Source organism: Podarcis vaucheri, assembly GCF_965113315.1.
Source record: "Podarcis vaucheri genome assembly, chromosome: 5".
Lineage (NCBI taxonomy): Eukaryota > Metazoa > Chordata > Lepidosauria > Squamata > Lacertidae > Podarcis > Podarcis vaucheri.
This window is the reverse complement of record NC_138763.1, coordinates 9,944,727-9,972,481: the sequence shown is the minus strand read 5'-3', so window position 1 is coordinate 9,972,481 and position 27,755 is coordinate 9,944,727. Positions and strand designations below refer to the sequence as shown.

At 45.6% G+C, this 27,755-nt stretch overlaps 1 protein-coding gene across 6 annotated transcripts in view; it reads right to left on the bottom strand.

Moving 5' to 3' along the window:
• MCF2L2 (MCF.2 cell line derived transforming sequence-like 2) overlaps positions 1 to 27,755 on the bottom strand; it is a 244,322-nt gene that overhangs the window by 189,073 nt on the left and 27,494 nt on the right. For 4 of the 6 annotated variants that reach the window (XM_082223915.1, XM_082223920.1, XM_082223916.1 and 1 more), the window contains one exon: positions 8,328 to 8,411. In XM_082223915.1, the coding sequence (XP_082080041.1) occupies positions 8,328 to 8,411 (84 nt within the window). Of the gene's footprint in view, positions 1 to 8,327; positions 8,412 to 8,531; positions 8,706 to 25,054; positions 25,205 to 27,755 lie in introns of those variants that run through there. The other 2 variants (XM_082223917.1, XM_082223919.1) reach the window with 2 other exon arrangements.

The following is a 27,755-nucleotide window of genomic DNA, read 5'->3' as shown; positions in this document are numbered from 1 at the left end:
GGACAGCATTGTTTTACCCCTGACCGTGCAGCTCCCAAACCACACACACAGACCATAAGTTAATACACTCTCAACAGTACAATGGTAAAATGCCATCAACAGGTCCTTTGAGAAATTATAGCAATAGTAATATTATTAATATTAATATTAATATTAATATTAATATTAATATTAATATTAATATTAATATTAATATTAATATTAATACTATGGCCCTTACTTTCTGTTGCTCCAAGGGAACAGACTCTTCCCAGTAATAGAAAAGTATGAAACATTCCAAACAGAAGAGGAAACAAAAATGCAGACTCTCTCGGAAGGCCGTAGATTCTCCTTCATTGGAGGTTTTCAAACAGAGATTGGATGGCCATTCACCAGGGATTCTTTAACTGTGATCCCTGCATTACAGGGAGCTGGACTGCATGACCAACTCTACAGTGCTATTGCTCTATTAGATATGATGTCCAAATACGAAGTCCAGGATTAGTGGCAGCATGCCCCTCGATGCCAGCTGCTGGGAATGGCTATTGCGCTGGTGCCCTGTTTGTGGCCTTCCCAGGGGCATTCAGCTAACCACTATGGGAAAGAGGGTGCTCGACTAGACAGGCTTTTGGTACAACCTGGCAGGGATATTCCAGTGTGCTTACACCTAGGACCAACACTGCTTGTGTGTCTGTCGGCATACTTCGCACTTGCCCGGTCTGCAAGCAGATATTGCTGACACGGTCCCAAGTCTCTGGGATTCTTTTTTCACAAGGAAGTTGAGCCTCTACAGCTGCCCCTGGAACTGACTGCTTCTCAAGTGAGGGAAGAGTATACCATCAAGAAGAGTACATCAGAACAGAAGAAAGGACATGCATCTTGGTCCCTTCCTTTCTGATTCCACCACTGCTTCCTGCACTTTCAGATTTGGGCTAAAATGTGGAAATCCTTTGCGTAAACATGGTTTTTAGGTTTTGGAGCTCTGGGCATTCCAGTTCTGGGTTTTAGCAGATAGAGCGAGCTCTAGATCCATTCATCCCGGCTATATATATATATATATATGCAGGTTTTGGTGTCTTCGGGTGTCTTCCCGTGTAAGAGTCGGGGTGTCTGTGCGACGTTTCGACGAGGTCTCACTCGTCATCTTCAGGCTGGTGCTTTCGGCTTCTTGTTACTGGAACAGAGCAGAGTCTGGTGTTTGAGTTCCTATAAATACTGTTGAGGGGTGTGGTGTATAGCCTCCAACGTTCTGGGTAGAGAGGAAGTTCCTAGATTAGTGTGCCTTTTCTTCTTTTGTTCCTTAATTACTAGAGGGATATCTTGGGTGATTTCATGAGTGATATTCTGAATATCACTGGGTGGGTCATTAATTACTTGAGGGATATCTTGGGTGATTTCATGAGTGATATTCTGAATATCACAGGGTGGGTCATTAAGTGTAGATTGGTTGCTAAAGCTCTCGTGTCTTGACCTCTTGAGCTTGTGAAGAGTTTTTCTGAGAAGATGGCTGTGCTGCATTTAGTTGTGCTCTGGCTTGGCTTCGTGTATAGGGGCGAGCTATGGTTTTGTGCCTTGTGCCAGCCAGATCTGTGTAGGGATTGCAGGGGGGTGCAGCATCCGGAGGTGCCACTATAGTTTGGTTGCTGGATGGAGTCTGTAATATGTCTGTGGAGAGGGTCTGGGTTTGGGTCTGGTGTGGTTGATTGGTGACGGCGTTCTGTGTGCCTCTGGTTCTGGTGTCGGTTTTTGTGGGGAGGGCTAATTTCCAGATGTCTGGCAGGCGGGACGTGTCGTCACGCTTGTTCATGTTGTGAGGGTGTTTCTCTATCTCGATGGCTTCCATGATTATTCTCTTGTGGTGATGTTCCATGTTAACGAGCAATTTGGAATCTGCAAAATTAATTTCGTGTCCTGTTTCTTTCATGTGTTGGAAAAGAGAGGAAGTTTTTTCTTCTTTTTTGACGGCATTCTTGTGTTCTGCGATACGTGCATTTATTCGTCTGTTTGTTTGTCCAATGTACGTGGCTGGGCAGACTTTGCAGGGTATTTCATAGACCCCTTGGTTTTCCAGCTGGATTTTGTCTTTTGGGTTTCTGAGGATATTGGCTATTTTTTGGTTGGTGCAGAAGGCTGTTTTGATATTGTGTTTATGGAGGATTTTGCTGATTTTGTCTGTAGTGCCCTTGATATAAGGAAGGAGGGCCAAAGAAACAATACCTACATCCCGATGACCTACTTGTGAGCTTCGATGTTGTATCTCTCTTCACTCAAGTGCCCATTAATGAAGCCTTGACAGCCATTCAAAACAAATACAACCCCCCCAAATACATCCTGGACCTGACCAACCACTGCCTAACCAACACGTACTTCATCCACAATGGACAAAGATACAAACAGATAGAAGGAGCACCTATGGGATCACCCCTCTCACCGGTCATCGCAAATTTGTACATGGAACACTTTGAAACCAATGCTTTAGACAAGTCAGAACACAAACCCAAACTTTGGCTCAGATATGTTGACGACACCTTTGTAATTTGGCCACACGGGAAAGAAAAACTAGATAGCTTCCTCACACATCTCAACAGCCTACACCCCAAAATACAATTCACTATGGAAATAGAAGACAACAACCAACTCCCCTTTCTTGACGTCCTAATCTACAAAAAACCTGATGGCTCCCTAGGACACACTATCTACCGGAAAAAAACACACACCAACCGCTACTTACATGCACAATCACACCACCACCCTGCACAAATAAACTCCGTAGCCAAGACTCTCATCTCCAGAACCAAACGCCTGGCTGACAAAGACCACTTGACAACTGAGTTACAGAATCTCTCAAATGTGTTAATCGCCAATGGATACCAGAAAAACAGGGTTACGAAGCTAATCCAAAAAGAAACACCCCCCAAAAACCAAGACACAGAAGAAAACAATGGCATGGCCCTCCTTCCTTATATCAAGGGCACTACAGACAAAATCAGCAAAATCCTCCATAAACACAATATCAAAACAGCCTTCTGCACCAACCAAAAAATAGCCAATATCCTCAGAAACCCAAAAGACAAAATCCAGCTGGAAAACCAAGGGGTCTATGAAATACCCTGCAAAGTCTGCCCAGCCACGTACATTGGACAAACAAACAGACGAATAAATGCACGTATCGCAGAACACAAGAATGCCGTCAAAAAAGAAGAAAAAACTTCCTCTCTTTTCCAACACATGAAAGAAACAGGACACGAAATTAATTTTGCAGATTCCAAATTGCTCGTTAACATGGAACATCACCACAAGAGAATAATCATGGAAGCCATCGAGATAGAGAAACACCCTCACAACATGAACAAGCGTGACGACACGTCCCGCCTGCCAGACATCTGGAAATTAGCCCTCCCCACAAAAACCGACACCAGAACCAGAGGCACACAGAACGCCGTCACCAATCAACCACACCAGACCCAAACCCAGACCCTCTCCACAGACATATTACAGACTCCATCCAGCAACCAAACTATAGTGGCACCTCCGGATGCTGCACCCCCCTGCAATCCCTACACAGATCTGGCTGGCACAAGGCACAAAACCATAGCTCGCCCCTATACACGAAGCCAAGCCAGAGCACAACTAAATGCAGCACAGCCATCTTCTCAGAAAAACTCTTCACAAGCTCAAGAGGTCAAGACACGAGAGCTTTAGCAACCAATCTACACTTAATGACCCACCCTGTGATATTCAGAATATCACTCATGAAATCACCCAAGATATCCCTCAAGTAATTAATGACCCACCCAGTGATATTCAGAATATCACTCATGAAATCACCCAAGATATCCCTCTAGTAATTAAGGAACAAAAGAAGAAAAGGCACACTAATCTAGGAACTTCCTCTCTACCCAGAACGTTGGAGGCTATACACCACACCCCTCAACAGTATTTATAGGAACTCAAACACCAGACTCTGCTCTGTTCCAGTAACAAGAAGCCGAAAGCACCAGCCTGAAGATGACGAGTGAGACCTCGTCGAAACGTCGCACAGACACCCCGACTCTTACACGGGAAGACACCCGAAGACACCAAAACCTGCATTCCTGTACCCGTGAAAATCTACGAAAGCATATATATATATATATATATATGCAGGTTTTGGTGTCTTCGGGTGTCTTCCCGTGTAAGAGTCGGGGTGTCTGTGCGACGTTTCGACGAGGTCTCACTCGTCATCTTCAGGCTGGTGTTTTCGGCTTCTTGTTACTGGAACAGAGCAGAGTCTGGTGTTTGAGTTCCTATAAATACTGTTGAGGGGTGTGGTGTATAGCCTCCAACGTTCTGGGCAGAGAGGAAGTTCCTAGATTAGTGTGCCTTTTCTTCTTTTGTTCCTTAATTACTTGAGGGATATCTTGGGTGATTTTATGAGTGATATTCTGAATATCACTGGGTGGGTCATTAAGTGTAGATTAGTTGCTAAAGCTTTCGTGTCTTGACCTCTTGAGCTTGTGAAGAGTTTTTCTGAGAAGATGGCTGTGCTGCATTTAGTTGTGCTCTGGCTTGGCTTCGTGTATAGGGGCGAGCTATGGTTTTGTGCCTTGTGCCAGCCAGATCTGTGTAGGGATTGCAGGGGGGTGCAGCATCCGGAGGTGCCACTATAGTTTGGCTACTGGATGGAGTCTGTAATATGTCTGTGGAGAGGGTCTGGGTTTGGGTCTGGTGTGGTTGATTGGTGACGGCGTTCTGTGTGCCTCTGGTTCTGGTGTCGGTTTTTGTGGGGAGGGCTAATTTCCAGATGTCTGGCAGGCGGGACGTGTCGTCACGCTTGTTCATGTTGTGAGGGTGTTTCTCTATCTCGATGGCTTCCATGATTATTCTCTTGTGGTGATGTTCCATGTTAAAGAGCAATTTGGAATCTGCAAAATTAATTTCATGGCCTGTTTCTTTCATGTGTTGGAAAAGAGAGGAAGTTTTTTCTTCTTTTTTGACGGCATTCTTGTGTTCTGCGATACGTGCATTTATTCGTCTGTTTGTTTGTCCAATGTACGTGGCTGGGCAGACTTTGCAGGGTATTTCATAGACCCCTTGGTTTTCCAGCTGGATTTTGTCTTTTGGGTTTCTGAGGATATTGGCTATTTTTTGGTTGGTGCAGAAGGCTGTTTTGATATTGTGTTTATGGAGGATTTTGCTGATTTTGTCTGTAGTGCCCTTGATATAAGGAAGGAGGGCCATGCCATTGTTTTCTTCTGTGTCTTGGTTTTTGGGGGGTGTTTCTTTTTGGATTAGCTTCGTAACCCTGTTTTTCTGGTATCCATTGGCGATTAACACATTTGAGAGATTCTGTAACTCAGTTGTCAAGTGGTCTTTGTCAGCCAGGCGTTTGGTTCTGGAGATGAGAGTCTTGGCTACGGAGTTTATTTGTGCAGGGTGGTGGTGTGATTGTGCATGTAAGTAGCGGTTGGTGTGTGGTTTTTTCGGTAGATAGTGTGTCCTAGGGAGCCATCAGGTTTTTTGTAGATTAGGACGTCAAGAAAGGGGAGTTGGTTGTTGTCTTCTATTTCCATAGTGAATTGTATTTTGGGGTGTAGGCTGTTGAGATGTGTGAGGAAGCTATCTAGTTTTTCTTTCCCGTGTGGCCAAATTACAAAGGTGTCGTCAACATATCTGAGCCAAAGTTTGGGTTTGTGTTCTGACTTGTCTAAAGCATTGGTTTCAAAGTGTTCCATGTACAAATTTGCGATGACCGGTGAGAGGGGTGATCCCATAGGTGCTCCTTCTATCTGTTTGTATCTTTGTCCATTGTGGATGAAGTACGTGTTGGTTAGGCAGTGGTTGGTCAGGTCCAGGATGTATTTGGGGGGGTTGTATTTGTTTTGAATGGCTGTCAAGGCTTCATTAATGGGCACTTGAGTGAAGAGAGATACAACATCGAAGCTCACAAGTAGGTCATCGGGATGTAGGTATTGTTTCTTTATTGTTTCTATGAACTGGAAGGAGTTAGTAACGTGTGAAGCGATGGATTCTGCATAGGGCTGAAGTTGCTTAGCGAGAAATTTAGTGAGATTTTGTAGAGGTGAGCCTATGGAGCTGACTATTGGTCTGAGTGGTGTTCCTTCTTTGTGTATCTTGGGGAGACCGTAGAGTTTGGGGCATCTGGATGATTTTTCTCATCCAGACCGTAGAGTTTTCTCATCTCAGACCGTAGAGTTTGGGGCATCTGGATGATTTTTTTCACCAATCAACCACACCAGACCCAAACCCAGACCCTCTCCACAGACATATTACAGACTCCATCCAGTAGCCAAACTATAGTGGCACCTCCGGATGCTGCACCCCCCTGCAATCCCTACACAGATCTGGCTGGCACAAGGCACAAAACCATAGCTCGCCCCTATACACGAAGCCAAGCCAGAGCACAACTAAATGCAGCCCAGCCATCTTCTCAGAAAAACTCTTCACAAGCTCAAGAGGTCAAGACACGAAAGCTTTAGCAACTAATCTACACTTAATGACCCACCCAGTGATATTCAGAATATCACTCATAAAATCACCCAAGATATCCCTCAAGTAATTAAGGAACAAAAGAAGAAAAGGCACACTAATCTAGGAACTTCCTCTCTGCCCAGAACGTTGGAGGCTATACACCACACCCCTCAACAGTATTTATAGGAACTCAAACACCAGACTCTGCTCTGTTCCAGTAACAAGAAGCCGAAAACACCAGCCTGAAGATGACGAGTGAGACCTCGTCGAAACGTCGCACAGACACCCCGACTCTTACACGGGAAGACACCCGAAGACACCAAAACCTGCATTCCTGTACCCGTGAAAATCTACGAAAGCAAATATATATATATATATATATATATAATCATAGAATCATAGAGTTGGAAGAGACCACAAGGGCCATCGAGTCCAACCCCCTGCCAAGCAGGAAACACCATCAGAGCACTCCTGACATATGGTTGTCAAGCCTCTGCTTAAAGACCTCCAAAGAAGGAGACTCCACCACACTCCTATGGCTTTCCCTTTTTCCGTTGAAGGGGAAAACAGGGCACTAAGTCGACTTCCAAGACAAAAGGAAAGAAAGCTAGCCAAGGAAACGAAATCCCCTCTAATATCTTTGGTGACAGTTTGTCTCAGAAGCTCCTGGTGTGCATAATGGGATCAGTCACATAGGTGCAGACTGCACACTGGACTCATTTGCACATAATTCCAGGCTGTTATTACTAGATGTTGAAATGGGAAGAGGGTGGGTTGCCATTCCCTTTTTCTCCTGGCATAAAAACAATAAAATCTAGCAAGGCTTTAGCAACAGCTTCACTCGAACTTCCAGCTATACATCTTTTTCACAGAGGTTTTATGTACATTAGAAACATACATTTAAATATTAATATAATAATGCATTAATTCTGGGCACCGCAGTTTCTGAAGGATATGGACCAGCTGGGATGTAAGCAGAGGAGGGCGATCAAGATATTCAAGGGTCTGGAAACTGAGCCTTATGAAGAAAGGTTGAGGCACATTTACACCACACTCACTGCAACTCATCCTCACCTCTAATTCTTCTGTTAAACAGAAGAAGAAGAAGCAACAACTCACCTGCTCAGCTGAAACCTGGGTTCTTCTCCTCATTCCAGAGCTCCCAGGCCCTTTCCTTAAATTTTAGGGTATGAGGCTCAAGAGACCCAGGACTTTGGTTGTAGGGACAGTTTTTCACATTTCTGCATTATTATTATTATTATTATTATTATTATTATTATTATTATTATTTTACTGCCCTTCGTCTGTAGATCTCAGATACATAATAAAAACAATGACAAACCAAACCATTAACCTCCCTCCCCCACCCACATTATTGCATCAATTTATAATGTTTTAAAACAAGGGCCTCACAAAAATTCATCAACATTTTAGGGTCCTTCTCTTCTAGTATGCACATATTAATGCAATTCTGCCGAATATACATATTTTTACAAGCAATTTCCCCAATATGATGCATTGTTCTATTTTATTTTCACCACTGTGGGTTTTTACACCTGCTTACCCCCAAACATACGCTGTTCTGGGTACATTTTTTTGGTTGGGGAACTGCATTATGAAATTCAGAGGCACTTGAACATCAACTGATATCTGTGTTTCGGCTCATGTATCCCGGTCACCTATGACAAACTGAATTTGAATGGTGTTTCAGGAAGTACAGAATTAGGTAGGTTTGCATTGAAATGCAAACCAAACCCAGTTTTGCCCCTGCCCCTACCTAGCAGCTGCGACAGAGCTTCTCCTGGTTAGCTGTCAACGGGCAATTAAAGGGGTGTGTTCTACCAAGTGCTATAAAACAAATGAATCCCAACCCTTACCTGACAGGATAGCAAACTGCCGGTGAAGCTGTTCTATGATATCCACAGCAACGAGAGGCCTGATCTCCTGTTGCATGATTTCATCTGCGCAAAAAACAGAGAAAGAGAGAGTGAGTGGGAGTGGTGGAAACGAGGGAAACCTCCAGTCAGTTAACTGGGAAGAAGCTCTCTTGCAGATCTCCACAGCAACGCAAAGAAAGATACCTTTTCGACTTGACCATAGGCTTTCATTTGGTCATATGACTCTTGACGGCACAGACACTTGTGGCGTGCCGTCGACAGAAGAGTCCCATCTCCAGGCTGATTGCTTTCAGCATTTGTCCTCTTGTGTTTTGCAGAAACGGGCTCTTCATAAACTGAGCCTTTGCCAGTGCTGATCGCAGTGTAGCTGAGGGCGATGAGCTTCATGGACTATATTAAGTCCAGGCGTGAGATAAAGCCCCTTTTCAGTCCTTTGAAACAGCACTGCCTATTTTTGAGCAAAATACTGGTAAAACAGGCCTGCCCCCCATCTGAGTAACAAGCACTTCATTCTTCAAAAGTTACAGAGCGCACAATGATCCCAACAAATTCTTCTCTCCTCTCTGCTTTTTCCACTGCAGCCAGGCTTCTGAAAATCTGGTACAGTCCTCGCCAATAGAGATGCCAACAGTTGATGGAGGGGAAAGCTCAACTTCTCCCCAAGGCTGATTAATCCAGGAGAAGGAGTGTACACCTGCCCTGCACGCTTATTTTGGGTTTATACCAATGTCCCACCTCCACCCCAAAATAAAATAAAAATAAAACAAAATCATCAGCTTATGCTCTCAGTAATTGGCATCGGGGCTGTGCACACGCTACACCTTTAAAGTACCGGTAACTTGAAACACATTATTTCCCTCACAGAATTCTGGGGACTGTATTTTTGTTCAGGGATGCTAGGTATTGCAGCTCTGCTCAGGGAAAACTACGGTGCCCAGAATTCTTTGAGGGTAAGGATGTGTTTTGAGTGTGCTTTAAAGATATAGTGAGTACACGACCTAGGACAGGGGTCTGCAACCTTTAAGACAAAAAGAGCCACTTGGACCCGTTTCCGAAGGAAAAAAAAACTGGAAGCCGCGAAACCGGGAAGGTGACGTTGGGACGGTGCGTGACTAACACACGCACCGCCCCCATGCGACGTCACAGCCATACAGCGCCCGCCACAGTGGGGAGTGTCGGGGCGCACAATGCGCCTCCCCTCGCTAGTATCCGCCCCGGAGCCGCGGCAAAGGTGTAAAAGAGCCACATGCGGCTCCGGAGCCGCGGGTTGCAGACCCCTGACCTAGGAGGAAGTGGGAGGCATTGTGAATACACACACACACACACACACACACACACACACGGCATAAAGTACAAGAAATGACTTTAAGCTATATTTTTAAAATGGTAATGGCCTCAAAGGCCATTCCAGTTGCATGCCTGTTGCTTGAGAATCTGCCTGATGGAAAGAAAGAAAGAAAGAAAGAAAGAAAGAAAGAAAGAAAGAAAGAAAGAAAGAAAGAAATTTTATTACTAACACTTAACAGGCTTGCTGGAGGAATGGGAGTGGTTTTGCTTGGGTTCCCCCTCCCCACTCTCCTGTACGTATATTTCATATGAGGTTGCTTCTAAAAATAGACTAGTCCCTGGTATTGAAGGCTTTCCCCTCCTAACCAAAGGAATTTTGTAGGAAAAGGATAAAAGATGAAGTAGTTAGAGTTGCCAGCTCTTGGAACAAAAAAATGCTGGTCCCTGGGTGAGGCCCTTTCCACATCTAAGGGGAGAGCTAACAGGGAAAATGTTATGTTCCTCTTAGGTGTTCGAGAATTGCATGCGCTTACAAGCAGATTACTGTCACCAAGCAATATCAGCGACATCAGTACCAGACATGATATCCGCTCCTGACAAACCACAACACAATCCAGCCGATGGCTGTTTCACAGTCAGAAAACAGAAAACAAATCCATACCCTCCAACATGTTGCAGCCCAAACCCGGGGCGTTTGTCTTCCGTGACCCGCATGAGAGCATGGAGCCCCCCAAATGGGCAAGGTATATAACTCGAAATAGTGAACCAAGCCACAGATTACCGTATACGTCATGTTACACACATGCATTATGTACCTGCCTGAGCATTGAAGATTTGATTTATTATACTCCTATGCCGCGTTTCAGTCAAATGAATGCCAAACCATAACAATAAATAGCAATAGCATGATAGAACGTGATAGAACATCACAAATATAGCATAAATCATACAGAGTAGTCTTCACTGAAACAACCGCAATCTATAAAACACTGCTAGCAAAGCAATAACTAAAAAAATAAACTAAAAAAAAAGATCCCTTCAGAAGAAAAGTGGGTGCCAAAGCCTTTTCAGTTGTGGCACCCCAAACATCCCAGGGAGGCTTGACGGGCATTACGACTGATATATTTTGGGCACCAACTGAAGATCTTTCATTTGACTGCATCTTTGTTGTCTCTTAACGCTTAGTAGGCCAACAAAATAGACCTGCCAACAAAGGTCCGTATAGTAAAAGCTATGGTTTTCCCAGTAGTGATGTATGGAAGTGAGAGCTGGACCATAAAGAAGGCTGATTTCCAAAGAATTGATGCTTTTGAATTATGGTGCTGGAGGAGACTCTTGAGAGTCCCATGGACTGCAAGAAGATCAAACCTCTCCATTCTGAAGGAAATCAGCCCTGAGTGCTCACTGGAAGGACAGATCCTGAAGCTGAGGCTCCAATACTTTGGCCACCTCATGAGAAGAGAAGACTCCCTGGAAAAGACCCTGATGTTGGGAAAGATGGAGGGCACAAGGAGAAGGGGACGACAGAGGACGAGATGGTTGGATAGTGTTCTCGAAGCTACCAGCATGAGTTTGACCAAACTGTGGGAGGCAGTGGAAGACAGGAGTGCCTGGCGTGCTCTGGTCCATGGGGTCACGAAGAGTTGGACACGACTAAACGACTAAACAACAACAACAATGCTTAGTAACATTTTTGGTGCCTTAATGGTATATCTTGCTGCCATGCTTAACCCTGTTATGGGTGGGGTGGGGTGGGGTGGGGGGGATTTGCACATTGCCCAAAAAGAGGAATTGCGGCACCACAAAAAGGATACAAATCTACATAAAATTTGGTTGTGCTAATTTATACACACAGATGCAAGTTTGGAAATAATTCTTAAGTGGAATGATTTAAACAGAAATATAACACATTGCTGCTTGCTCTCTCTTCAAAGCAGACTTAAATCTGGCAGCCCTTCAAATGACAGGGTTGCTCCCTGTAAAAGAAGACCCCTAGGCACTCTACCTTGCTGGCCGCTCTGAAAGGTTCTACCTGAAGGATGGGACAGAAATCTCTCAAATAAGAAAACGGAGCTAGCAAATAATGTGGCGACAGAACTGAGCACAGCAGACAAGCACTCTCTCAAGGAACTGAGCCTGTGGACAATGCAACCCCCTTCTCTCTCCATCACACACATACAGAGAGAAGAGGAAGACCCAGACAGACTGAGAAACTGAAAGCACCCTCTCTCATCCTCTTTCTCTCACACATCCAGCATAGAGGAAGGTGCCAAGGCTCAGTGGCAGAGCATCTAATTTGCATGCAGAAGGCCTCAGGTTCGATCCCCGGCCTTTCCAGGTAGGGCTAGGAGAAATCCCCAGTCTGAAACCTTTTGGCGCCTCTGCCAGTCTGTGTAGACAATACTGTTAAGTTGTGGGTGAACATATCAGACGACACAGTGATTCTTCAAACAGCTCTTCTTTATTCAGAGGCCAGAACAGAACTGAACTGAAGGGCTCAGTCAGCCTGCTTATATAGAGCTCCAGTACCTTGTTACTGTAACAACTTTCTAAAACTATCCAATCACTGAACGTCACTTTCGATCCTTCATTTGCATAACTATCTACAGTATCCCCCTGCTGGCCCAGGGTGAGAACTTCAGTACATAACAAATACTGAGCTAGATAGACCAGGAATATGACTCATTTATAGAGCAGCTTCCTGCCTTCCTAACTGCAGCCCCAAACTGAAGTCATAGCTGTTGCTGCTCCTTTTCTCTTTTCTTTCCAGGACAAGAGGTATGTGGGGCAGGTATGTGGGGCAGTGCTGGTGGGCTCTCAGGTGGGGGTTAGGGGACTGGAGCCTGCCAGGTAAAGAATCCTGTTCCGTAATCTGCCCACTTTGTCAGGCTGACGCGTGTCATGACTCCTGGCGGTGCCTTTCCCATCCTGCTCTCTCCGTCCTTCGCACACTCATTCATCCCTGATCTCACCGTCCGCCTGGCAAATTCCTCAGGGAATCTGTTATGTACTGAGTTGAATAGGATCCAAACTGCAGCAGTCTGATTGGTCCTAGAACAATGGGATTCAGAATGCAGCAGTCTGATTGGTCCTAGAACAATGCAGGAGTATGATTGGTTGGCAGGAACCACCCAATCCTGCTCCAGATAGAAGTGAATCCACAACCTGATTGGCTTACAGTAGAATTCCGGAATTAGCCAATCATGTGCAGCCCATTGTGTAAATAATGTATATAAAGCAGATACTGTGAGGGGACTTTCATTCATTCCTCCTCACCACTATGAGCTGAATAAAGAGCATGAAATCACTTTGCGACTCTGAGTATATTTCAGAATCTTTCACTGCCACTCCTCCGTTGCAGAGCGTTGGACTAGATGACCTGTGGGCATTAAAAAGATCCTTAAGAGACACCCGAAAGTTAATAGAGAGAGTCTGCCTGTCTAATCTCGGCCGGAAGAGTATTTCATAGCACAGGGCTGGTGACACCGAACATCCGACTTCTAGCTAAGGTTGGTCAGGCCTCCGTAACGTGGGGGACAACTATCAGCGCTTCACCAGATGATTTCAACAATTAAGCTGGGATGTAAGGGTTCAGGAGGTCCTTACTTTGTCCTACTATCCCACTCACCATACGACCGCGGAGAAAATCTGGGTCATTTAGCAAGCAAATCGCCTTCTGCATGCTGGATTATCATAATGTGTGCAAGAATTAATACAAGGGAGGGGAGGGACGATGTGGGGGTTGTCACAGCTTAAGTGTTTCAATGCAATCCGTCAAGAGTGACATATCAAGGCCAGCCACACACATACATACACAATAGTGTGTTTTATTAATATGGAAAAGTTACTCAGTGGAATTAAGGGCTCAGGGAAGCTGCTGACTGTGCATTTAAGCGACGGCAGAGTAAAATTAGCCTGAGTTGCGAGCCGGGAACTGTGATTTATGATATTGTGTTTGGGGTCACAGAGTCTTGCCAGAAGATGCTCGAAGCAGCTACATCAGTGAAAGGCACAAAACTGATAAACAGCAACAACTTAAAAAACAAACAAAAGACATCATAAATAACCATCAAGTAGAAAAATGGAAAGGAAACTGGAATGCTAGCTGCAATATTTATTTTACTATATTTATTTAGGCTGTTTTTCTATACCACTAAATATACACAGATATCTCAAAGCAGTGTGCAACTAAAACAACAAAAGTTACAAAAAATACATAATATAACCACTTAGACACTAATGCATATAAGTTCCTTCGTCTTCAGACACACCTCCCTGATCAACATCTCTCATCAACCTCGAGATGCAACATAAATGGAATAAACAGAGAGACAAGTTGTATACTGTCTTATATTTTTCAAAGGTTTGCATTTGTAGAACTTGTAAATGTGCACCTAAGAAACGTGCTGCACAAATGAGACCTGTTTTTAAATCTGTGATTGTATTTATTCCTCATATGGTACCAGATACTGATTCCAGCCTTGAATAAAACCCATGTGAAAGATTAGCTGTACGTCCCTGTAAAGCGCATGCTCAGTTGCAAAACCAGGTTTGCAGAGATGAAGTGAAGCACCTTTTAGCATGCTTGCTTTGCTATGGCACTGAAAAAAAATGTTGCTTCTACTAAAGAAAAAGGAAGAAGCAATTACCATGTCCCATCTGGCTGATAGTACTCTTCTGTCCAGTTCAGAAGCATAAGTGATAACCATCTAATCCCCCGGAGCAAAGAGTTATACAGCTGAGCTTCCCAATTCCCTTCTTAAAATGAAGTTAAGCACGCTATCGTTTAATTTATTTTGCACAGACTCATTTCCCCCTTCCATCGTTTTTTCCCCTCCCAATTCTGAAGAAGACGCTGGAAGTGGAAGAGGAAGAAGGTTAATTCAGTGACAATGGGAGGCATTTATTCAAGGGATCTCAAGGGTCATTTTGATAAACTAAGGGGTCACCGACCATTTTAGGCCTGTGAGCGTATCTGGATTTCTGAGCAGGTGCTGTGGGCGACACCCTCTCTGGTCCCCCTTCCTCCATCTCCCTCAGAAACAGAAAGAGAGAAAGCACATGTGTGAACACCCTTCACTTTTCCAAGGAATCCAGGTAAAAGTCAAATATGGCAGAATTAATCTGAGCCTTGAAAAGCACAAAGAACCGAAAGAGGAAGTGGGAAAGAGAACCGCTCTTCCAACTTCCTCCTTCAGCTCTATGTACTTGCTGCTTTATGTCTCCTCCACCACACCTGAATGCAGCAGGCTCTATCATCCAACAGAGGGGAATGGCTGGGGGCTCAGGAAAAACAGCCTCTGTGCATATGTGTGTGTGTGCGTGCCATTGCTGCTCCCCAGCATCTGCCACCTGAGGGGCTGTCTCACTCTGTCTAACAGTAGGGCAGCCCAAGCACTGTACAAGGAGCAGAAGCTGCAACTATGGAGGCCACATACACATAGCCGAAAAAGGGAAAAGTGTCAGCAAAAAAGAGGGCAGAAGAGATTCCCATGGAATATGCCCATGGTAATTTTTTCAAAAAATAATAAGAAACGTGCTGGATAAAACCAAAAGCCCATCTAGTCTTGCATTCTGTTCCAGCTGTCAACCAGGTACCGATGTATAGTTGTGTACAGGTGCAAATTTGGAAATGCAAAGTATAATGTAAATAAAAATACAATGATCTCAAAATAGTAGGGAAGGGTGTGACCACATGACCTGTGTGCTTGCTCAGTCTTACTATCTAGGTACTATCCGGTGATGGGCATCTTCAAAGCCCCTCCTGTTCTCCCTTCTTAGCTTTCTAAATGAGACTCAGACTGAACAGCCCTTCAAACAGACGACTGTCCTCTGTGAAGCAGGACATGTGGTCACTGCAACTCCAGCCAAGTGCACGACAGCGAATATCATCTTCTCCTGCTGCCCCCTCCTGCTCCTCAACATAACCAAACTCATTTATATGTTAATGGCCTCCAAATGACTGCCAGAAAGATGACCAGCTGGAGAGAAAGACCGAACTGTGTGCAGCCGATTGACAGGGCAATGCCTTATTGCTTAATTAAAGACCAGCTGAGCCACAGCAGAACACTGAGACATCTTTGTTCTGCACGAGACTCAGCCTAGCTATGGGCTGATGGTTCATCACCCACTTCCTATGCTCCCTTTCTGTGCTTCACTGCAACCCGTTCTCCCTGCTGGTAGCTGTGTGCACTGTGTGTACATGAGTGCATGCGTTGGCTGTCCACAGTGCCCAGCTGTTGTGTGGTGGAGAAGTAATGCAGTGGGAGAAAAGCTCAAAGCAGGAGCGATGATGTCACTGGCAACTGATGAGAGTATCTTTGCCCTGGTAAGTGAATGAGGCGAAATATTCCTAATCATGGATCAGTGGCGTAGCGTGTTAGGGCAGGGCGGGCGATGTCCTGGGTGCACAATCTGGGGTGTGTGTGAACCAGGCATCACCCGCAGAGATCTCTGGCATGCGCCCTCTGTGCCCCACCTGGTGTGCAAGCACCCGCCCGTTGGTGGCAAGGGCTGGGGAGCGGGGGGTGAAGAGCACCCTCTGCGCCGTCTCCCAGCCTGGGCTGAATGAGCACCCTCTGCCCCCACCTGCCGTATGTGTGCACAGCTGCCCAGGCGCCGGCAAATGGTGCTACGCCCCCGTTATGGATCTTTTGCCTGGTCTCTTAAGCTTAGTCATTACAATCAAGTAGAAGAAGAGTTAACTGACTCAGAATAAACACACAACAGATCAATGAACTTGTTAATAAGATCAACAGGAATAATCTGATTATGTGACTCATTCCCAAGGAGCCGGCAAGAGGAATGGTTTGCAGCGCAGAATCATGTGTTTGTCTGTGTTGAGGGTCTCCGTGGACGTTGGAAGCCACTTGAGAGCAGTTCCTTGGGTTTGGATAGGCCTCCTCAAGACATTTTGACTGAGATGCATTAGGAGGGCATGGTGAGCTTGATTCAGCAAGCATTTGGCCACATGAATATGAACCCAAAACTCTGGTCCTTGAATTGTCCTTGGAATTAGGTAGCTCCCAAAACAGGCACCCAGTGTCTGCTATAGAAATCCATGGTCCACTGCTCTTCCTCAAGTCTGGGTCACTGGTTGCTGAGAGATGCCACTGGGCAATCCTGCAGGACCTCCAGACTTATTTCTTCCCTGCCTACTGTTCCTGCTGCTCCAGATTCAGAGTGGGCCCCAATTCTCCTGTGCCAGCCTTTGATTTCCAGGTCAGCCACCCGGTAAGGTTGATTTGATTCCCCCGCCTTTGTTCCCAATGTAGATATTTATTCCCTCTTGGTTCCTGATGTAGATCTTCACTCACCTCATCCTCCCTGGCGGTGGGATGGGAGGGTGCTATTTTGTGGTTCACTTTAGGCGCCAAAATGTCTTGGGCCAGCCCTGCTAACAAGGGCCAACCAGATGCCTATGGGACCTCCGCTGTGGGAGGTTGGACTAGATCACCCTTTGGGGTTCCTTCCAACTCTACAATTCTATGATTCTGATTCTATGACCTAAGTGCAACAGCAATCTCCCCAGGCAAAAACACTAGTAGCCATGCGCTCTGACTCCACAAATGGGAGACAGCGATGCTTCTGAGGGCCAGTTGCTGGAAACCACAGGAGGGGGAAATCTTCTTGGGTTTCCCACAGGCATGTGGTTGATCAGTGTGAGAATGAGTACTGTTCTTGGGGGACAGGAGGCGGGCAGGTGTGGAGGATTCCCTGGTCCTGAATGGGGTCACTGTGCCCCTGAAGGAGCAGGTACGCAGCCTGGGAGTCATTTTGGACTCACAGCTGTCCATGGAGGTGCAGGTCAAATCCGTGTCCAGGGCAGCTGTGTACCAGCTCCATCTGGTATGCAGGCTGAGACCCTATCTGCCTGCGGACTGCCTCGCCAGAGTGGTGCATGCTCTGGTTATCTCTCGCTTGGACTGCTGCAATGCGCTCTACGTGGGGCTACCTTTGAAGGTGACCCGGAAACTACAACTAATCCAGAATGCGGCAGCTAGACTGGTGACTGGGAGCGGCCGCCGAGACCACATAACACCGGTCTTAAAAGACCTACATTGGCTCCCAGTACGTTTCCGAGCACAATTCAAAGTATTGGTGCTGACCTCTAAAGCCCTAAACGGCTTCGGTCCTGTATACCTGAAGGAGCGTCTCCACCCCCATCGTTCTACCCGGACACTGAAGTCCAGCACCGAGGGCCTTCTGGAGGTTCCTTCACTGCGAGAAGCCAAGTTATAGGGAACCAGGCAGAGGGCCTTCTCGGTAGTGGCGCCCTCCCTGTGGAACGCCCTCCCACCAGATGTCAAAGAGAACAACAACTACCAGACTTTTAGAAGACATCTGAAGGCAGCCCTGTTTAGGGAAACTTTTAATGTTTGATGTTAAACATGGGGAAGCCCAGCCAGATGGGCGGGGTACAAATAATAATTAATAATAATAATAATAATAATAATAATAATAATAATAATAATAATAATAATGCTACGCTGGATGGGCCATTGGCCTGATCCAGCAGTTTCTTCTAACCTCCTTATAGTGCAAAGAAGGTCCAGAGAAGGATGTAGCCCAGGGAGTTGGTACAGTTTGGGGAGATTCCCAAGGACCAAATGGAAAGACCTGGAGGGCCACATCTTGGCCCCGGGCTTTCTATGTCCCCATCTCTGCCCTACAAGTACAGTCAGTGGCAGACCCCCCCCAATCCGCCCCCCTTTGCTCTAGTGGAAACAAGTCACAAATTGCAGCTGGCAGATTACCATGGCCCAGTGACTCTTCCTCTGAAGGCCAAGTCGTGGTGAAAGAAGCACTGCAGAGGTGTTAAAATAAAGGAAGCAGGAGCTGCCCGGGGGATGCTGATGGTAATTGCTATTTCTGCTTAGCTTGCCCAGCCTGGGACACGAGATCTGCATGCTGGTAGCAGGGAATCCGAATGCTGCTCTTGCAAGGGGAGGAGAGGTTATGAGCACAGCTTATTCTGCAAAGCTCCGGGTGGGGGCAGGCGGATGGAGAAAACCGTGACCCAGTTAGCATACACGGGCAGAAGCCATATCTAATGATAGGGCTGTTGGGGGTGGGTTTTTTTGCATTTAATCGCAAGGAAAATCCTTTGCCTGTAAGGCTGAATCTGGATCAGTGTTTCAGCTGATCATCCTCCTAACACAGAGCTTGGGCTTCTATTCCGTCTGTATGATACGGCTGGCCAAGAAGACATTTGCTGCCTGAAGCAGAATAGTGAGCGATGACTCCCTACCAAGACATATAGACACATCCAAGACTGGTCTAGCTATTTTGGCATCTCAGGCAGAAAATCCCACAAGCGTCTCTCACTGGGAGTAAAAGCACAATAATGAAGAATTAAAACAACTAAGAGCAGGCTGCCCTTTTATGATACCCAAAACCAGCTGCCCAAAGTGACTGCCTCACTCTGCCCAATGGTTGAGCCAGCCTTGCAGTGTAGGGAAGAGGGAGTAAGAAAAGGAGGATAATTATTCCAACCACAGCTTTTAGCAGGATTTAGTATACTGTTTGCTCTCTATCGGTGTATGCTGAATACTCAAACAAGACAAAGGCTTTCATTGGTATTGCTGTTACTGAGCCTACTGCAGAAATATGAGTAATCTGAGAATTACTCATTTCAAAGTATTGCTATGGATCGGACTGCAACCTTCCAACAGCTTCACCTCACCCCCAAAGGCGCACTCCTCCATTGTTTCCCGAAACAGATGGATGCCAGCACACAGAAGTGGGGTGTGTGTGTGTGTGTGTGTGTGTGTGTGTGTTAGGCTGTTATGCTGAGACCCTGGATCCAGCAAGTGTTAAAATATAAGGATTCAAATTTCTGGAATAACAAGGCTGGCTTCCTCCTTGGGTGATAGCCTAGGTAATGGGCCATTAAGGGAATGAAGGAAGTGGATCTGTGCCAGACAGCAAGTGGGTGGTAGTTAGAAATACAAAGGCCAGAGAGGGGAAAGGAGAGTTGGGTCTTGTGAGCTAGCAGCTAGCAGCTGGAAGCAGCAGGCTGGGAAGCCAGAGAGACAGAGTGATGCTTGATTTCTGTTTCAATACAAGGCCCTCCATCGTGGGATCAGGTTGTGTGTGTGTGTAAATAAACCATATATCCTAAAGACACCACAGTCTCTGCTGTCTCTCATTCTAAGGAAAACACAAGCCCTGGGAAATCACCTTTGGAATCTCACACGGTTTGGAGGTTGGGGTGGCATACAACATTATGAAAGAGGTACCTTATGGTGGTATTGCAAAGAGATTACTGCAGGGGAACCTTTTTGGACCAATGGGATATATCACTATCTGTCCTCAACCCAGCAGGAGAACTTTGACAGGTGGGTGGGACAATCCACCTGTCAATCACATGACATCATTATGGCATCAGCGGATTGATTGATTAGCAAGTGGCTTCATCCACTTGCCAAAGTCCCTTGCCCGGCATTTCCCCAGCATCTGGCAGCCAGCTGGATGTTGGGTGCTTGGGGACCACAGCTCAAGGGGCTTTGCCTGTCCTATGCTCAGCAAAGGGCTGTCAAAGCTCTTTGCTGCAAGGAAAGTGTTGAGTTGTGGGTGAACATATCAGACGACACAGCGATTCTTCAGACAGCTCTTGTTTATTCACAGGCCAGAACAGAACTGGGCTGAAGGGTTCAGCCAACCTGCTTATATAGAGCTCCACTACAAAGCAACAGTAACAACCTTCTGTAACTATCCAATCAATGAACGTCACTTTCAATTCCTTATTTGCATATGCGGACCAGAGTGAAAACTATCTACAGTATCCCCCTGCTGGCCCAGGGTGAGAACTTCAGTACATAACAGAAAGATCCGGCCATGTGTCTGCTTCATTTGTGATCGTCTCGTGCTTTGGGGAAAACAGCCTCGCAGGTCAATTTGGTAGAACATGTGATTGATTGGTTGGTTGGATGTATTTCTATGCCGCTTTTCATTCAAATGAATCCCAAAGCAGCTTCCAAACAATAAGTAATTATAACATGACAGAACACCACAAGCGCACATAGCTGTCAACTTTTCCCTTTTCTTGCGAGGAATCCTATTTGGAACAAGGGAATTTCCCTTTAAAAAAGGGAAACGTTGACAGCTATGCAGACGCAGCATAAATCAAATAGAATAATTAACAAATCATCAGTGAAACAATTACAATCTATACAACACTTTCAACAAAGCAACAACTAAAAAATAAATTAGACCTCACCATTAAAGCAGAAGTCATATTATATTATTGATAAATCAATACAGGGTGTGTGTGAGCGCTAGAGGGAGCAGAAATGTCCCCTCACTTCATGTCAGACTCCCATGAATCTCACTAAGATCCAGATGTGCTCCACAGCACTGAAGAGAACATCCCGCACAAAGTTAGAGATTAAGCACGCCCCCTTCCAATCCCTTTGGGTCATGTGGGTTATTTGGGGTAGGGAAGGAGTCTTACATTGACCTCTGAACTTCTCATCTGCTCCTGGCACAAACTAAGAATATATTGTTATCAGCAGGGTGGACCCTTTGCCCACCACAGGGTCCTGGCTAATGCCCAGCCTTGCTGGGCTATGGTGCTGGCCGTACAGATATGGCTTCATTTGCTGCTGTCCCTCTGTTCTGCTCAGGGTTTGCTTTACTAATCCATGCCAGCTGCTGAATCGGTTTCAGCTTAGCTCATACTTTTGTGGGAAGAAAACTGCTCTGGTCACTTTTTCCGAATCCAACCGGTGAGAGAGTTTTCCAATGACTGAGTTCATGTGTATTAGAAAATTCATTTTCTACGAAAAGCAGGAATACTATGCAAGCCTCCATAGATTTCCTCAGGAGTAAGTCCCATTAAGTTCAATGGGGCTTACTCCCTGGCAAGTTTATTTAGGATTGCAGGTGATGCTTCCCCTCATTTTTTCATGTATGTATGTTTAGCAATTTTACATAAAATTTTCAATTCCAATTTCATGTGCTTCAGTATTTTACACATGTGTGAAATACCCCAATTACAATACAATATTACCTCATTAAATATCCAGGTGCTTCATATTGCTAAAGGCTCTACTCTGCCTCCTATATACTGAATTTATCCTTCAACAGTCCTGTCTTTCTCCCGTTCAAAACTCAAGAGGATTCTTGTTGTTTTGGTTGAAGTTATGCTAACTAGAGGATGCGGGTGGCGCTGTGCTCTTAACCACTGAGCCTCTTGGGCTTGCCGATCAGAAGGTCAGCGGTTCAAATCCCTGCGACGGGGTGAGCTCCCATTGCTCAGTCCCAGCTCCTGCCAAACTAGCAGTTCAAAAGCACGCCCAAAAGTGCAAGTAGATAAATAGATACCGCTCTGGCGGGAAGGTAAGCGGCGTTTCCGTGCGCTGCTCTGGTTTCAGTGTGGTGTAGTGGTTAAGAGCGGTAGTCACGTAATCTGGGAAACCGGGTTCGTGTCTCCGCTCCTCCACATGCAGCTGCTGGGTGACCTTGGGCCAGTCACACTTCTGTGAAGTCTCTCAGCCCCACTCACCTCACAGAGTGTTTGTTGTGGGGGAGGAAGGGAAAGGAGAATGTTAGCCGCTTTGAGACTCCTGAAGGGGAGTGAAAGGCGGGATATCAAATCCAAACTCTTCTTCTTCTTCTTCTTCTTCAGTGTTCCGTTGTGCCAGAAGCGGCTTAGTCATGCTGGCCACATGACCCAGAAAAGCTGTCTGCGGACAAACATGAGCTCCCTTGGCCTGTAAAGTGAGATGAACACTGCAACCCCAGAGTCGTCTGCGGCTGGACTTAACTGTCAGGGGTCCTTTACCTTCATAATGTTATAGTAGGTCAGTTGTGTTTCTCTAGTTAGCATAAAAGGTAAAGGTAAAGGACCCCTGACAGTTAAGTCGAGTCGCAAACAACTCTGGGGTTGTGGTGCTCATCTCGCTTTACTGGCCGAGGGAGCCGACATTTGTCCGCAGACAGTTTTTCCGGTTCATGTGGCCAGCATGACTAAGCCGCTTCTGGCGAAACCAGAGCAGCACACGGAAACGCCGTTTATCTTCCCGCTGGAGTGGTACCTATTTATCTACTTGCACTTTGATGTGCTTTCAAACTGCTTGGTTGGCAGGAGCAGGGACCGAACAACAGGAGCTCACCCTGTCGCGGGGATTCGAACCGCCAACCTTGTGATCGGCAAGCCCAAGGCTCAGCGGTTTAGACCATAGTACAAAAAATGCATTGGCAGCTGCAATGCTTTAACATGACAGGCTGTGCACTGCATGGCAGCTTCCATCTGCAAACACTTACATGCATGTGTGTTAGAGATAACTTGCATCCATTTCCCTATGTTTCCTTTAACTCCAGGAGACCCCATTGAGGACATGAAACCTCGAAGGACAACAGCATTAGCACCTTGATCTCACGATGTTTGTGGGTGCCTCCAGGTCAGCAGTTTGCAGAACTCGCCAGAACCTGGAAATTGGCACAGTCGCTTCTCCTCAGTTCTCTAACGCTAGGGAGGGGTTTGCACCCCTTTGATTCTGCCACCAGAGGTGGCTGCCTCAGTCAACCTCATGTCATGGATAGGCCAGCCCTGATAGGAAGTCAGCCATCATCACTGCATAAAACACTGATGGAGTGCTGATATCCACAGAGAAAAGCACATGGTACAGGCCACTTGTACAATTTCAGAATGCAAGTGGAGAATCACATGGTAACATGTATGTCAATCACTCCCTGCCTGTGGAAAGTAAGTGCATTTGAGATAAGGGTTCAAATCTTTCTCTTTCTTTCTTTCTTTCTTTCTTTCTCTTTCCTTCTTTTTCTTTCTTTTACATGAGTGGAAATTTTGTGTTTTCATGTTATTTGAGAAGGGTTGAATGTTTGCTATATTGCAAAGCAATCACACAAATCTAATTAGGGAGAACAGTGCCTTCATCATAACTTTTGAACTGACAGCTTTCTCAGACTTATCTAGATAAGTCTCATATTCCTCCCCTCCATGCCCTAGCTGTACGTCTGTTCCTTATAATGAAGCAGCCCCCAAAATACATTACAACAAGTGATGCATACGTAAAGCGCACATTGTGAGCATACTGAATATTTCTCTATGTGTAGTATCCAACTCACTGCCTCTATTCATTATCTGCTGGAACTGAAATGAGAGCACATTTGAAAAGATGAATGCCATCAGCCTCACAAAAGACATGGAGAGATAGTCCATGTTTCATACTGGGGGGAAAATATATATTTTGCATGGGCAAGATTGTGCAAGAGAACAAACTCCAATATTGCCATTGGCTGCATTAAAACACAGCATCTGCCTGCCTGCCTGCCTGCCTCCCTACCTTCAGTAAAAACCATAATAATTCTGTTCTGAACTATTTCACATTGCTGAGAGGGAAAGGGAACAAATTAATTTACCATCTTGCAGACAACTGTTGCAGTGCAAGAATGCTGCCGGACAACCTCCAAGAATTCCCTTGTTGAAATAGAGGATATGACACTCTTCTCGCAGCAGTTTTCCTCCTCTATTCTGTTAAAATGATTTTTTTTATTTATACAGAATCATAGCCTGAGCTGCAAAATATTTATAAAAGAAAATTGCAAATTGTTCTGCATTTGCATAGAAGGGATGTGGAGTTTCTTGAAACCTAGGAACAAAGAAAATCCTTGGCAATGTTCCCATTGAAAAATTCATTTCACAATAATCTATGGAAGTCTCCAGTGGTCTGATCTGACATATCTGTGACTTATTATCAGCTACGCTTAACACTGTGGACGTTATTAAACCCTGATCCTATGTGTGGGTTCAGACTCTGTAGTTAAATCCCATGGAGTTCAAATGGAACTTACTGCTGCTTAAATCTGATCAGGATCACTGCTCCGTACAGGGTGAGATGCCACAGGTCTTCCACTCATTCAACCGATTCTCTCTGCCACTACAAAAACTTTATAGGGACTAAGTGGGTTCGGTCCATTCTGAGCAGCCAGGAAGCAACCCCAAACAGCAATGCCCATTGCTTTGATCCTATTACACCGGCAATGAAGTCATTCAAAGCAAACAGCACAGTCTATGCCCATCAATCCCCTAAAAGCCCACCCACCCACTCAGAAACAGGATGCATGGCAAAGGTAGGATTGTGTCCTCTCAGGGCTCAAACATGCTGGGATGACCTCAATCGTTCCCCATAAAGCATTCTCTAGAAATAAAGGAAGTTGTTAGCTGTAGCAGAACCAGTGGGGGGAGAGAGATGGAGAAGGAGGGGACGAACAGCAAGGCTGGATTGCGTTTCGAAGCAGCTTCTGAAATATATCTTTAATTTTTTTTTAAAAAAAACCTGCCCTCTGCAACATGCAGAGACTACACAATGCAGCAGTGCCTTTTAAAAGTTCGGTGCTGCAAATGGCATTATTTATTTTGTGCACACCCACCCGCCGCCACACGAAAAGCCAACCTGTTAGCTTGAAGAGGTCCATCTCTCTTCCCTGCTGTTTTTTCCAAGCCGCCACCATCGCTTCAGTGCAAAAGGTCCATTTAAGAAAACCAAACAAACAGAGCAGTTTCTAAAAAGTGCCTCTAGACAGCCTTTTTTTCACACAGCCTCTGGCAGGTCCTGCCTTGTTTTGTCTGGCTGGCTGGCTGGAGAGTCGCTGGTGGCGAGGCGGAGGAAGCAGGCTGTTCGCGTGGGGAGGGCTGGCCTCTCACTCTTTCCTCTCTTCTTCCAGCAGGGATGCACTGGCTGCAGAGTGCCGGTGCTCCCTTCCAAGGGACAATCCCTGGATTTGGGCTTAGCAAGCGGTTTGACACAGGGGGCATCCTCTCAAAAGGGCTTAAGGGATATCCCATGTACTTTAAAGCATCCTTGTGCAAGGCTTAAGACTTCCTATAGGCGCATACGCTCCCCGAATTAACATTTATTTATTGCTGCAATTGAAGACACCTCCACCAGGATGAGTAGGTCTCTATTTTGTTTTGTATTTTAAATACAGTGGTACCTCTAGCTGCAGACTTAATCCGTTTCAGGGTGCAATTTGCACCCCAAAAAGTCTGCAACTAGAGCGCCTCTTCCACGCATGTGCGAAGCACGCAGATCGCTGTTGCACATGCGCAAAGAGTGGAGATCACTTCTGCGCATGCGCACATGGTGAACCTGGAAGTAAAAACTTCCAGGCTGGTCGGGTTCGTAAGCTGAAATTCCGTAACTAGATCGGAACGCAACTCGAGGTACCACTATATATGTGCCAGGCCTTCTCCATGTTTTTCCTGGATTTTGCAGATTGTACATTGCCTTGAGACACTTGCATAGAAGGTAAATAATAAAATATGATGATGATGATGATGGTAATGTTACAAAAGTTGGGTGCCACTCCCACTCCCTACTGAGTGGTAGCAAGATTTCAATGGATCCCAGGCACTCACCCAGGGTGTGTATTCCTTTGGAGCAGTGGTTCCCATTTAGTTAATTACTGAGGATCCATTATTTTTCAAAAGCGAAGCCACGGACCCCCTACTTCTGAAAATTTTGATAATTCTATGGTAGTTACCCGTGCAAAGCAATTTTCTGAAGAAAATGTGGGGCCCTAATAAGCAAAGGATTTTAGATATACTAAAATACAGACAACAAAACAGACATTTTAAAAATGATAAGCATGTGAATCCACCCTGTGGAGCAAGCCATTTGCACTCTCTCGTGCTCTCGCTCTCTCTGCCCCCTCCAATTGCAAGAGCCTCAAGAAACTGTCTGGGGTTTTAGCCCGATCCCAGCTCACTTGCCATCCAGCAACTCTTTCACAAGGTTTTCCCCTGCCAGCAAGCAGGTCCTGGTCACGAGCAGAGGCTGGGTGAGCCATGTATCATCACTGTAGCTTTCTCTGTGTAATTAACAAGATAGTGAGTCCCTGGCAGGGGATGGTGCCACGGACCCCCTGGGTGTGTTCCGTGGACTCCCAGGGGTCCCCGGACCCCTAACTGGGAACCACTGCTTTGGATAATTGAGTCACAGCAGAGCTTGTCGTAGCTTTAAGAAATGTGGTTTATTCACCTATTTACACCTACAGTCTGCATGGAGGGAGTCCAGATCTTACAGCATGGTCATTTCAAGAGGGGCTTGCTCCCCACAGCAGTGCAGCCCTGGAGTCCAAGGCATCTCTCTCCCATCCAGCCTTCAGCCAACCTGCCCAAGATGGATCCCATTCTTTCTTCTCCACCTTCTTCCCAGAACATCTTGCTAAAAACACACATTTTCCTGCCACTTCAAACACATACCCCACCACCGTGGCAATATCTGTCTACCCAGGCCAACAGATTCCTCTAAGATGGGCCATCAGTGTATTTTGGCTTTGTTCTTCACTAGCCTGGCCAGGTTGGTTTGCATAAGCCAGCCCAGGGATTCCTTGCCTGGCACAGTTCAGCAGCTTGTATTTTTATCTATATCCCAATTAATCAAAATCCTACACCCCCACAATCTATGACAATACTTTTTCTACTTAGAACAATCTCTTTACTGCTGGGGGGGGGAATCTAATTATTTCTCGAAGGTAAGCATACATTAACAAAAAGATTTTTGAAGTTAACAGATTTGGACAACATCCTGGATTGGAATGGAGCCAGAAGAAGCTGCGCTGATAAAAAGACAGTTGGAAAAATATATACTAATAAAGCTGTATTTGACAGATGAAAGTATATGATGTTTGACATGATTGAGAATCCTGGACTCAGGGACAGAGAATTGTAAAGCGTCAAAATCGAGATGTGGAAAACATGGAAACAACGAGGAGAAGCAGGACTGAGATGTGGAGATATGCTTCAGAGAACCAGACCGCAGGGAGCTCCGAAAATTTAATAACTATAATCTGGACTATAATCTGGTCTTTTTTATTTTAATTGGAGTATTATGATAGGATATATTAATTGGATGTTTTTTTTATTGGAAAATCAAAAAAAATATTTTTTTAAAAAAAGATTTTTAGCAGGGGGTGACAATAGTACAATGAATGTGCTCCTTAAGAGGAAGGGCTGAGAGTATATTTTGTTGTTGTTGTTTAGTCGTTTAGTCGTGTCCGACTCTTCGTGACCCCATGGACCAGAGCACGCCAGGCACTTCTGTCCTCCACTGCCTCCCGCAGTTTGATCAAACTCATGCTGGTAGCTTCAAG